Below are 12,963 nucleotides of genomic sequence, written 5' to 3' on the forward strand. Positions count from 1 at the left end.
CTGGACAAATATGTAAGTAATATCATTTAACACAGATTGATCATCATAATTCCATGTCAACCACAACTCTTACTTTAGGTTATCATGTGATTTCATTAGAGAATGTGTTAGTAATATCATTTAACACAGATTGATCATCATATTTCCATGTCAACCACAACTCTTACTTTAGTGTTGTCATGTGATTTCATTAGAGAAACTTGAATCAATACGTGCGAAGGATAGGGCAAGTTATGCCAATATGACTCCCAATCAAAAGCACACAAAGATGGCATTGCGTGCGTCAGTGCGCAATACTCTGAGCAAGGATTCCATAGCCATGGAGAACCCATTGTATATCCCTAAGATTGTTCGTGATGGCTCCATACCCACATGTGATTGGTCTATTCCTAAAGTCAGCGGAACCCTTGTTTATATTCAGTCTACTTCGGAGCAGATGGCAGATGGGGAGACCCATGATATGGATGTGAGTGAAATATCACGGAGAAAACATATAACACATGGAGAACGACACACATTGATGTGTCGTCGAAACGAAGCATTCTATGAAAGTACTAAGAAGAATGAGACTGCATCGATGGATGAAACCTCGTCGATGAATTTGGAAGGCGTAAATGGTTTAGAACACCAAACCCAATCGATCATTGTTAATAATGGTAATGTTCTTCCTTTGTTATTATAATTCTCTAATGGAATTCACTGATAGTTGTAATGACCATAACTTTATGTTTTATATTAACAGAAAACATATCTCCAACGCGCGAGACTGCCCAAAAACACCCAACACACTCACAAGGCAATGATTATGGTAAGTTTTTTTAGAATTTTAAGAACAAAAAACATTGCACAACCTATTTGAGGCATGGGGCTCATATATAACTATACAATAGGTGGTGAAGAGGGCGTCATCTTGGAGGAAGACTCAGAAGACGAGGAAGGCTACATGTTCGCTGGGAATGGTACTTTAGACATGTTCCACGTTGTAGCGTGCACATCATGTGCATGATTTTAGTACTCATATGTTCACTATCATTTCAGAGGATGACACCGATGACGATATTGAAATGGACGAGTCTGACAACGAGTCTGCCTCAGTTGCAAGCATTCCAGATCCCTATGACATGGTGTATAGCAAGATCCCAACAGACACACACAAGTTGAAGCCAGTGGAAGACTGCAAGCACTGCTATGCCAAGAAGTTTGAGCGTGAGACCATGGGGTTTTGCTGCCGTAAGGGGAAGATCAAACTAGCCAACCCGGATACGCCTCCTGAGCTCATGAAGCTATGGACGAGTGATGACCCTGCTGCTAGGCATTTTCGTGACAACATCAGGTTTTTCAATAGCCATTTCTCATTCACCTCACTATATTGTCACCTTGATAGTGATACCACTAACACATTAAAGCATCCTATCTACACATTCCGTGCCCATGGCCAAATGTACCACAATATACGGTCATTTGGCAAACAAGATGGTTTGGATCGTAGTCATCTGGAGCTCTACTTCTATGATAATGATCCCAGTTTAGAGCATAGGTATCGCAGTTGTCGCAAAGAGTAGTGCCAGAAAGACAAAGAAGTAATCACACGACTGGTCGACATACTTCGTGGCAACCCATACTCTGAACACCTCCATAGTATGGGGCATGTTGATGATATGGATGACTATCACATAACACTTAACCTTGACCAAAGGATGGATCAGAGAAGATATAATGCGCCGACCACTTCAGAAGTAGCAGCTGTGTGGGTGGAGGGCAGTGAACGTCGTAGACAGTTCGGTAATAGTGTCATCCTGCATGGGAAGAATATAGATATATACGGAATCAAGTCCTATCATGGATGCTATGATGCGTTGTCGTACCCTCTATTCTTCCCTAGAGGCGAACTTGGGTGGCATGCTGATATCTCGAAGGAAGGTGTGTCCTATGAAACTGTGATGGCAGCTCGTGCAGCCCGTCTAGCTCATGGTCATAGTGATGACTCCTCTAATCCTGGTGATAAAGATGATGAGGACGAGGATGATAATGCAGGTTAGTGTTGCGCTTAGTTATTACATGCGCAGTTCATAGTTCGCACTATACTCTCCAGTTTACAACACCATATTTTTTCAATTTTCTATGCAGGTTCCAGAGGGAGACTATGTGTATCTGTGCGGGACTACTATTGCTACACATTTCAGATGCGTCCTGGGATATTCAACCCAATCCTCTATGGTAAGCGTCTTTTCCAACAGTTTGCGGTAGACACACACATCAAGATAGAGAACTCCCGGTTGGACTATATATGGGGCCATCAAGATACGATAAGGGCGGACCTATACCAATGCTTGGTGGATAGCTTACATGTTGGTGAGGGTAGGGCAGATGCTATTGGAAAAGTGTTATCTACATCTTTTATCGGTGGTCCACGGGACAAGAGGCGTCGCTACATGGATGCCATGGCCTTAGTTCGAAAGTATGGCAAGCCGGACGTCTTCCTCACAATGACATGCAACCCAAACTGGGATGAGATTAGGGAGGAACTCTACCCCGGTCAGACACCTCAGGATCATCCAGATCTCGTTGTTCATGTTTTTAGGGCAAAGTTGGAGGAACTCAAGAATAAGTTGCTTTAGAAGGACATCCTGGGCAAGGTGAGGGCTTATGTTTATGTGGTGGAATTCCAGAAGAGGGGTCTGCCTCATGCCCACTTCCTTCTCATCATGGAGGGGCGGTACAAGCTCACATGCCCCGAGCAATATGACCGTCTTATCTCAGCCGAGCTCCCAAACAAGAAGAAGTACCCAGAATTGTACAAGATGGTCGTGAAGCATATGATGCATGGACCTTGTGGTGCTTTGAATCGTGACTGCCCATGCACAAAAGGCCGTCCTGCTTGCAAGAATCACTATCCTCGACCTTTCAATGCGGCTACGTTGCAGGGCAAGGATTCCTATCCGTTATACAGACGACGTGATGACAGTTCTAAAGCAATGGTCCGAAAGGAATGGCTGGATAATAGGTGGGTCGTCCCATACAATCCGCACCTCCTGCGTTACTTCAATTGTCACATCAATGTTGAGGCATGTGGAAGCATAAAGGCTGTTAAATACCTGTTCAAGTACATATACAAGGGTCATGATCGAGCATCTATTTCTCTGAGTGAGTCTGACAAGGCTAACAAAAATGGAGGTATAGATGAGATCAAACAGATAGGGACGCTAGGTGGGTGACTCCTCCGGAAGCATTATGGAGGATATATGGCTTTGAATTGAGCAAGAACTCACCACCTGTGATGCAGTTGCAACTCCATCTGCCCAACATGCACATGGTGTCATTCAGAAAGGGCCAAGATATCGAACGAGTGGTTAGCCAGGAAGGTGCTGAGAAGTCAATGCTTACAGAGTACTTTGAGGCAAATAGGTTACATGAGGAGGCTCGGTCTATCTTGTATAGGGACTTCCCTGAGTGGTATACCTGGCAGAAAAGTAAGAAAAATAAATACTGGAGAAGAAGGGAACGAGATACAGGTGGACAAGTTGAAAGAATTGTGGCAGCTCATCCCGCGGAGGGTGAACGCTATTACCTACGGGTCCTCTTAAACCATGTCACTGGCGCCACATCCTATGAGGACCTAAGGACAGTTAATGGTGAGATCCTACCAACATTTCGTGAAGCTGCAGAGAGAAGGGGATTGATCGAAGGAGACAACACACTTGATGAGTCCCTTACTGAATCTACGTTATACGAGATGCCATCATCTCTACGAAGGCTCTTTGCAACAATATTGGTATTCTGTGAGCCAAGTAATGTGCGTGGACTCTGGGAGAAGCACCTGGAGGCAATGTCAGAAGACTATCGCCGCAACAATCCATCCAAAGTTGCAGTTGAGCAAATGGTTCTGATAGATATCAGGAATATGCTACAATCAATGGGAAAGGACATAGAGTCATTCCCTCTTCCTGGTATCAATGAAGAATATGACACTACTTCCAGCATGCCAAGGGAGATCTTCGAGGAATCCACCATTGAGCTCAATGTTGATGACACAAATCTATCAGACTCACTTAATTCAGATCAGAGGAAAGCCTATGATGAAATTATGTATGTTGTTGACAGTGATGAGGGTGGCGTATTGTTTGTGGATGGGCCTGGAGGCACCGGGAAGACTTATCTATATAGGGCACTTCTTGCAAAAGTCCGTGGACAGAAAAAGATTGCAGTAGCAACAGCCACGTCCGGCGTTGCAGCTACCATAATGCCCGGAGGGAGAACAGCTCATTCACGGTTCAAGATACCGCTAAGCATTGACGATGGTGGGTTTTGTAGCTTCACTAAACAGAGTGGAACTGCCAAGCTCTTACAGCCAGCTTCCCTCATTATATGGGATGAGGCTTCGATGACAAAGAGGCAGGCAGTGGAGGCGCTAGACAATAGTATGCGCGATATAATGAGCCGACCAGACCGACCATTCGATGGAAAGACAGTTGTATTCTGTGGATATTTCAGGCAAGTCCTCCCTATTGTCCGTAAGGGGTCAAGGGCTCAGATAATTGATTCTTCACTGCGTAGGTCTTACCTTTGGGATTGCATGCGCCACCTAAAGTTGGTACGCAATATGAGGGCACATAGCGACCCGTGGTTTGCTGAATACTTGTTGCGCATTGGTGATGGCAAGGAGGAGACCAATAATGATGGTTGTGTCCGCCTTCCGGACGAGATATGTGTGCCCTGTACTGGGAAGGGCACTAATCTTGATACACTGATAGATAATGTTTTTCCCAGCCTCGGTGCTAATATGTCTGATCCAAACTACATCACCTCCAGAGCAATCTTATCGATGCGAAATGATTGTGTGGATAGGATAAATATAAAGATGATCAACCGATTCCACGGAGATGAGATGGTGTATCATAGCTTTGATTCAACAGTCGATGACCCTCATAACTATTATCCATCTGAGTTCCTTAACACTTTGACCCCTAATGGGTTGCCTCCACATGTGTTGAAGCTCAAGATAAACTGCCCTATTATATTGCTCAGAAATATTGACCCCGCAAATGGACTTTGCAATAGCACGAGGCTGGTGGTTCGAGGATTCCAGAGGAATGTCATCGATGCAGAAATTGTGCTAGGACCCCCCCTTTGTCCCAGTGATGACGAGATGTTCCCTTTCCAGTTCAAGAGGAAGCAGTTTCCTATTAGGCTCAGCTTTGCCATGACGGTCAACAAGGCACAGGGGCAGACTATCCCGAACGCGGGTATATACTTGCCCGAGTCAGTGTTCTCATGGGCAGTTGTATGTCGCGCTATCTAGATCCACTGCTAGAAAGAACATCAAGATCCTTACCGCCCCGGCTACAGACAATGAGAAAAATGTCTCAGACGATAGTAGAAGGAATAGCTCAAATTACAGCAAAAACAAGAGCTCCAACAATAAGAAAAAGATCTCAGACGATAGCAGCAGGAATAGCTCAGATTACCGCAAGAACAAGAGCTCCAACTGTCCTGTTGGTAATTACACGAGGAACATCGTCTATAGGGAGGTACTTACATCATAGGTGAGACATCTGTCACTTATACTTTCAGTAATTATGTGTACATATATTTTTGAATTAAACTAGATATTTCCAAATTTTTAATTATGGGAGGTTTATTTTGTGCAGGTCACCTCCGTCATGGGGAGTCATTCATGTTTAACACAAAGCTTGGTATTGTGTGTTACCGAGAGAAATTGAACCAACTGTGATTTCAAATAACCGTGCAATAATTGGTTATAGAAATTGCTTAACTTGATTGTCATACGATAATATGATTTGCTAAGTGAAGTTTGTGCTTCAATCAATGGGTGGTCGACAAAATTAAGATATAAGATAATTATTCACTGTTTGCTCATGACATTGCTTAACATAATAATTATGTAACATGAACATTGTATTTGAATCATCTATCGTCCGTAGCAACGCACGGGCATTTAACTAGTAAAGGAGAAAAGGAACAAGGTAATGGACCCTCAAAAGATGGAAGCAAAACAGCCTACTCTCGTGACATGATTGAGCTCAAATATTTTGCCATGCGGAGAACACAATTCTTTACCTCCCCTTTAATGTTATCAATGACAATATAGGGCATCGATGCCTTGTTGCAGAAAACCCTAGCATTTCTCTCTTTCCTAACCTCATGTGCCACTAGCATGAGCAGCGAGGAGACCGCCTTCCTCCTGTGGCCACGGCGAAGAACCGTCGCATTCCACCAATCCTGGACCAAATTTAGCCCTCCCCAAGTAGCAATGGGAACCGACTTTTTTCGCATTTTTTTTAACTTTGAATAGTTTTATTTTTTTAAAAAAATATTCACTTATTTTAAAAAGTTCATAAATTGGAAAATTGTTGACGAATAAAAAATGTTCATTAACTCAAAAATTATTCATGAATTCGAGAAAGTGTTAAAAAAATTGTGAATTCCAGAAATGCTCGTGATTCAAAAAATGTTCACATATTGAAAAATTGTCCATGGATTCAAAAAATACTCATCAATTCTAATTCCAACGAATTCAAGAACATATGTTCATGACGAATTACGAAAATCATTGTGCATTTCAAAAATTCATGAATTCAAAATATGATTGTGGTAAGAAAATGGTCACGAATTCAGAAATGCTCATGCTTTCAAATAATGTTTCTGAATTCACAAAATGTTCACAAATTGAAAAGTATGTTTGCAGCGAATTCAAAAAATGTATACAGATCTAAAAAACTATTTGCGCATTCAAACACTATTGGTGAATTCCAAAATTGCTCATGAATTCAAAATACAATCACGGGTAACTCAAAAATATACTCACGAATACAAAAAAATTCACAGATTCAAAAAAAATAAGAAATCATAATATGTTACCAAGTTTGAAAAGTATCCGCTAAGTCGGTAACTTTTTTTGTAACTTAACAGGTCTTCAAGAATTGAAAATATTTGTATATTTTTTATAAAGAATTGATGAATTGGAAAAGAAAATGAAAAGAAAAGGAGAAGGAAACAACACAAAAAGAGAAAATAGAGTCTAAAAACCAACCAAGAAAGCCTGGAAAACTGGTTGTGAAAGCACAAACAAAAGAAAAGAAAAACAATCTGAAGCTTCCCTGAACCGCTGGTGGAACCATTGAAAAATGTTCAGTTATTGAAAAATGTTCATGAATTCAAAAAAGTTTGTGGATTCAAAAACAATTCACGAAATCATAAAATTTTCGTAAACTCGCAAAATGTCCAAAAAGTCAAAAAAAAGTGTAACTTAAAAACATTCACAAATTTAAAATATTTTAGTTTTTCAAAAAGTATTAATAAATTTTGAAAAGAGAAATGGAAAGAAATAGAGAGGAAAGAAAAATGAAACGAAGAAGAAACAAAAAAAACAGAGAATAAAAAACCAATCAAGAAACCCAAAAAAACATGTTTAGAAAACAACAAAGAATAAAAAAGAAAAAACCATCCATAAGCTTCCTAAAATTGCGTAGTGTAGATATGATATGTGGGTTTTTTCTTCCCTTTGTTTCACACCGCACAAAACTCCCAAAGATGCTCAAAACATGTTTATAATTTTTGTTTAATGTTCACAAATTTAAAATGCTTGTGAATTTTGAAAGTATTGATGAATTTGAGGAAGAAAAGACAAATTAGAAAATGTTCATGAATTTGAAAAAGAAAGCACGAATTTGAAAATGAAGGTGAATTTGAATAATTTTTGTAAATTTAGGAAAAAAATACGAATTTGAAAATATTTCCAAAGTTCTTGTGAATTTTAAAATGTTCTTGAATTGGAGAATATTCACATTTAAAAAAATGCGGTTTTCTAAAGTGTTCAAGGCTCTAAAAATGATGAAAAAATTGGAGAACTGTTCAAAGATTTGAAAAATATTTTTGGATTTTAAAAAAGTTTATGGATTTGAAAATGTTCGCAAGCCAAAAAATGTTCATCAAATTCAAAAATGAAAAAGGACAAGAAAAGGGGGTAAAAAGAAAAGGAAAGGAAAATCTGAAAAAAAATCTTAAATAAAACCCAAGAAAAATGATGAAGAGAAAAACAGAACAAAATAAAGAATGAAACCTTCTACAACCTTTACCCAAAGAGTTTTCCGCTCCGCTTTATATATAAAGCAACAATCATACAAATACATCCATACAACACACATAGAAGGCTAGATACATGGCACCCGCAAACAAAAAGGGTAGATACATGGGTGTTAATGAACAACTACTCTACCCCAAAACACTCCAAGTAAACTACACGAGGAAGCCGCTTGAAGTCTTCGGAGTTCTCAACCGTGAATGAATCACCACGAAGAGACGGAGCCGTGTACGATAAGTCGGGTACTACACCAATGTTTGCCCGACTCCGACGAGGGAGAGGCGATGACTGCGGCGCCTTCGGCTCGCTTCAGTGCATGTAGTCATCGCTAGGTGGTTTATGAACCTGGATGTAAATTTGACTTCTAGTGTTCTTTGTATTACCTTGACAGATGTTGAATAGATCGGAAGTTTTCTCGCAAAAAAAAGAGGCGCGAAAGCGGAGCGACGCCACCGCATGATCCAAGGATCAAGGTTTCCCTCGAAGCAACATGGAGGACGAAGAGTAACTGCGACGACGCCTTCAAGAAGGAAATGACGCCCGTAGGCGCCGCCATCATGGCGACCAAGAGGGAGAGGCCTTTGGAGTGCAGGTATTTTCTGGCACAGAGGTGTCAGAAGTAACGTTTCATTTATTCAATCTCTCTTTTTTTGGAAAAACATTTTTTCAATCTTACTTGACAGTCAACCTCTGTCGTGCAACCCAATTTAAGGAACCAGGCAACCGCGTGTCTCTATGTATACTAAAGCAGTTTATAGATATCCTGGTAATGTGAACTGATTGTCACTTTCACGTTTGAATGGTTGGTGCAGACTGATAAGATCTAAGTTGAGCATAACTCTGCAGAAGAAAGCAACACAAGCAGGTTGCCACAAGTTATGTGCCGTAGAAACCCATAAAGAGTAGCTTCGACGTCGAAGAAACCTTCTTCCCTAAGATCTCACGCATGGCGATCCTCATATCTTCCATTGCTTCCAAAGCCTTGGCGCTCTACACTCCGGAGATTTCTCGGCATCGAAGGAGCACAGTTTCATTCGCATCGGCTCATCGCCCGCGAATCCTTGCCATGAAGTTCTGGGGCGCCAACCATAACCTGCCGATCAGGAGAGCAACACAGTAAGTGCCTTCTTGTTCTTAGGATGCAGTTACTGTACAAGATCGTTCAGTATATTTCACGTGTCATTTTCAGAATCCCCGCAGCTGTTCCAGGCCCCCAAAATTTACCAAGAGGAAATCTCCCTATGCCCAACATGCCTTCATGGTGAGTGCAGAGGGGGTACGGTTACACGCGTTTCGTCGATTTCCTTCTCACATTCACAGGCTATGTATGGTTCTCTCAGGGTGACCCTGGTCGTCGGTGCCGTCCTTGTTGCAATACCGATTTATAGAAAGATAAGAGCATTGGAAGGTAAATCTGATTCAGATATCCACGACTTCTGTATATGTCATCTGTTGATCTTAGCGTGCATTTTCATCTCAACTTCTGTCTGGTTGTAATTCTAAATCGCATTTGTAGATAAGGTGGAGAAGACAGCAGAGGTGGCGGTCGAGGTAATCGACACGGTGGCCGAAGCTGCCGAGAAAGTCGCCGGCGAGGTCGCCGAAGCGTTTCCCGAAAATGAAGGCCTCAAGGAGGCAGCATCCAGGATCAAGGCCGTCGCCGATGCGATCGAGGAGGACGCCGAGAAAGCCGAGGCACTAATCCATAAGGTTAGGTTGATTGCTTAGTTTATTACTTGCACGTTTTGGCTTCCTGTGAATCCAAAGCTGAAAGTTCCTCAACGTTTACACTACGGCAGCTGCTGATGTTCAGTGCTGTTGCTTAACTAGGTCATGGTGCAGCCGTGCAAGTTACCGGCCATTCCATGCTATATCCGCAAGTTAGAGATGCGTGTTGACTTCTGGAGTTATAGGGACAAGCATGTTAAGCAGCGTTGCTACACTACTTATGTAGCGGATATCCTCCGGATAGCATTTGCTCCTGCGCGTTAAAAATATTTTTGCAGATATAAAAAGACTACAAATTTTTTTTTGGACATGGACATGTTCATGTACAAATATTATCTGCAAATGCTTAGAGGAAAAGTCCAATCATATTGACTTGTGCAGCAAACCAAGTTGAGTGCCCCATGTTTAGCATTTGTAGACCACTGAATCTTGTTTTTTGGCCGACGAACAAAATTGTGCAGTTTCGCGTGAAAATTGTCAAACATCCTTGAACACTACATGGATATGTGAAAAATCAGATTTTTATTTATTTATTTGATATACATTCTGAATTTACTGTTCATTTGCTCTGGAGAACCAAAACGTCATGCTAAATTAGATGGCAGCTAATTGGTACTCCCTCCGTCCCATAATGTAAGACGTTTTTGACACTACATTAGTGATAAAAAATGTCTTACATTATGAGACGGAGGGAGTAGTACACTGAGCAACATGTGGGGCACTTACTGCTTAGCATGTGATGATATTCGTTGTCATGTAGGAGGGCATAAATGAAACTCTCTATCTTTCCTGGTTAACGCAGGTTGATGAGATAACGGAAGAGGTGGATTCCGTGGTCGGTCCTATCATCGACGCGGTCATGAAGGAGAGTGGAGAAAGAGGAGTCATAGATGAAGAACCCAAAAGGAAAGAAACGGACAACATATAAGAAACATGTCTTACAGGCAAATAAATATAACTAGTCGTCGACCGTGCATTCGCACGGGGTGTATATAATTATATATACAATGTCGAATAATAACCAGTAACAGCTCGAGTTCATCATTATCATTTGGCCTTTGTCTTATAGTCATGAGTTTTTGTTTCAGTACAGAATTCTAGGAAACGTATACATATTGAACTGCTTGTGTTTACAAAATTACACTAACTTTACATTGTTTTCGTATCCCTTAAAGCTCACCATATCTGGTAGTCTCCACTAAGAACACTGAAGGAACGGCCTACCCAGCAGAACTTTTTACCCGTTTTTCTATATTATCAGTCACATGAATGTTTTCTCTAGTCAGTCACTTTTTCCTTTTTCCATTTTATTTTTTATGGAAATATAAATATATTTTGATAAATACAACAATATTTGTTAAAGCCAGAACACTTTTCCGCCTGTCCCTCTGCACGCGTGTGTGATTATGAGGCAACACCAATGATATCAAATGCAACTCATTTTTCACGTGTTGAGAAGTGATTAATCTCCAATAGTGTAAATTATATGAATGTATATATGCAGGTTCTATGCAATGTGTGTGCAACTTATACTACTGTCTATAAGTTGTACTATTATTTGCTTGATCTTGAATATTCTACAATAGTGTAAATTATATGCAAACCAAGTGTGATTTTTTATTGTTTATTTTAAGTTTTTTTTTCTTCATTTCTATTTTTTCAGGGTAATACCAATGCACTTAGTTTATTCTACCTTAGAACCGCTTTCACTTTTGTTTTATTTCTTTGTATTGTTTCTTCTTTTAGGGTAATGCCAATGCCTTTAGTTCATTCTACCTTGAAATAATAAATATGGTTTTATTTTTGTGATCGAGTAGTCCAGAGGCAATGGCCTTATGGCCACTTATGCGCACTGAAATATATGACATTTTTGCCTCCTTCCTACATCTTTTTCTCATCGTAGTGTTTCACTTTGTGTGACATCCATCCATCATAACCTTTTTTTGCGGGAACATCCATCAACAGTTAAACAGTGTAACATAGTAATATTGATAATCTGATGTTCTTGATGGGCAAGCCAGAATGATATATTTTGTGTATGCCCACATTGCATTAGGAAATGGCATTCATCTTGAAACCTTGTGTCCAAAAAAAAAATATCTTGAATCGTTTTGCACGGATAAACTTGGAAGAAACCAACTTTTGAATTGAACCTTGACATATCAAAAATAGTGACTAAACTGTATAAGAAAATTAAGTCAACTATAATCAGAGGATTCCAACTTTTACCTCTTTGTATCTCGAAAAAAGCATAAAATATCTTAAGGGACTCTTTGATTCAAAGGATTTTTAAAGGAATTATGTTGATTCTTGAAAAAAAAGAATTTTGAAGGATTCTAATCCTTAGGGATTTTTTCCCTATGTGGATTATTTGATTCATAGGATTACAATCTAATAGCCTGCAAGCCAAACAGGGTGGTGTAGCACTTTTGTGTAAGAATCCCAAATCATAATCGTCCCAATGAAGAGCCAAGGAGAATATTTATGAGTAACAATTCTGTCACACACAAGTTGTCACGGTTCTTATGTGAAGTATCTGCTTTTGATTCTGCAGACGTTGTTAGTGTCCCAAGAAGAAAACGAAGCAGAATGATAAATATGGTAGATTTGTGATAACTAGAACAATAGTAACTTGAAAGTAAAGAACATAAATAAATAGAAAGTAGAAGTGTTTTTCTTGAATGGACAGATTAGACATGGAGAGATTCAGATCATGGTATACATCAAATGTGCATGTGCGACGGTAATACCAGTTATCTTGTATCATGAGTTTAGTATTTGATTTACTCATTCGGTAGGTGGATCACCCTAAGGTTACATAACTCCTCCTTGTAGGATTATATTTCATACTATGATCTTGCGTCGCCGTTGCCACATCATGGTAGTCTCCACAATTAAGGTCGTTAGGCCGGCACCATGCATTAAGTTCGATGTATCACCATTATCTCATATTGTCTTCGGTCCTCATAGATGTATCCACCTGTCACGTCAAAGGTCGCAGATTTCCTAAACAATATGTGTTACCTGTATAGGTCTTGAGATCATGTTGCATGGGCCTTTAAATTGGACAACACACTTTGTTGGGGATATAACTACTGAGTGTAAACCGCCCAGGAGGGGCCGATTCACCCTCA

At 40.3% G+C, this 12,963-nt stretch overlaps 2 protein-coding genes across 2 annotated transcripts; both read left to right on the forward strand.

The window, feature by feature from the left end:
- Positions 1-226: 226 nt before the first annotated feature.
- LOC123041463 (uncharacterized) lies at positions 227-2,131 on the forward strand. Its single transcript, XM_044464067.1, has 4 exons — positions 227-656; positions 743-808; positions 891-959; positions 1,039-2,131. The coding sequence occupies exons 1-4, from the start codon at positions 242-244 to the stop codon at positions 1,560-1,562; spliced, it is 1,074 nt and encodes a 357-aa protein (XP_044320002.1). The 5' UTR covers positions 227-241; the 3' UTR covers positions 1,563-2,131.
- Positions 2,132-8,934: 6,803 nt separating this feature from the next.
- Positions 8,935-10,876, forward strand: LOC123041464 (uncharacterized). The gene is made up of 5 exons (XM_044464068.1): positions 8,935-9,217; positions 9,291-9,362; positions 9,442-9,509; positions 9,618-9,811; positions 10,632-10,876. The coding sequence occupies exons 1-5, from the start codon at positions 9,048-9,050 to the stop codon at positions 10,755-10,757; spliced, it is 630 nt and encodes a 209-aa protein (XP_044320003.1). The 5' UTR covers positions 8,935-9,047; the 3' UTR covers positions 10,758-10,876.
- The last annotated feature ends 2,087 nt before the right edge of the window (positions 10,877-12,963 follow it).

This window comes from Triticum aestivum, chromosome 2B (genome assembly GCF_018294505.1).
Source record: "Triticum aestivum cultivar Chinese Spring chromosome 2B, IWGSC CS RefSeq v2.1, whole genome shotgun sequence".
NCBI classification, from domain to species: domain Eukaryota; kingdom Viridiplantae; phylum Streptophyta; class Magnoliopsida; order Poales; family Poaceae; genus Triticum; species Triticum aestivum.

Excerpts from the sequence above, each read along its gene's own strand:
- LOC123041463 (XM_044464067.1), top strand. The coding sequence starts at position 242 with ATGACTCCCAATCAAAAGCACACAAAGATGGCATTGCGTGCGTCAGTG. Across the intron at positions 657-742 it reads ATCGATCATTGTTAATAATG|AAAACATATCTCCAACGCGC; the intron begins GTAATGTTCTTC and ends TTATATTAACAG. Across the intron at positions 809-890 it reads CTCACAAGGCAATGATTATG|GTGGTGAAGAGGGCGTCATC; the intron begins GTAAGTTTTTTT and ends ACTATACAATAG.
- LOC123041464 (XM_044464068.1), top strand. The coding sequence starts at position 9,048 with ATGGCGATCCTCATATCTTCCATTGCTTCCAAAGCCTTGGCGCTCTAC. Across the intron at positions 9,218-9,290 it reads CCGATCAGGAGAGCAACACA|AATCCCCGCAGCTGTTCCAG; the intron begins GTAAGTGCCTTC and ends TGTCATTTTCAG. Across the intron at positions 9,510-9,617 it reads AAAGATAAGAGCATTGGAAG|ATAAGGTGGAGAAGACAGCA; the intron begins GTAAATCTGATT and ends TCGCATTTGTAG.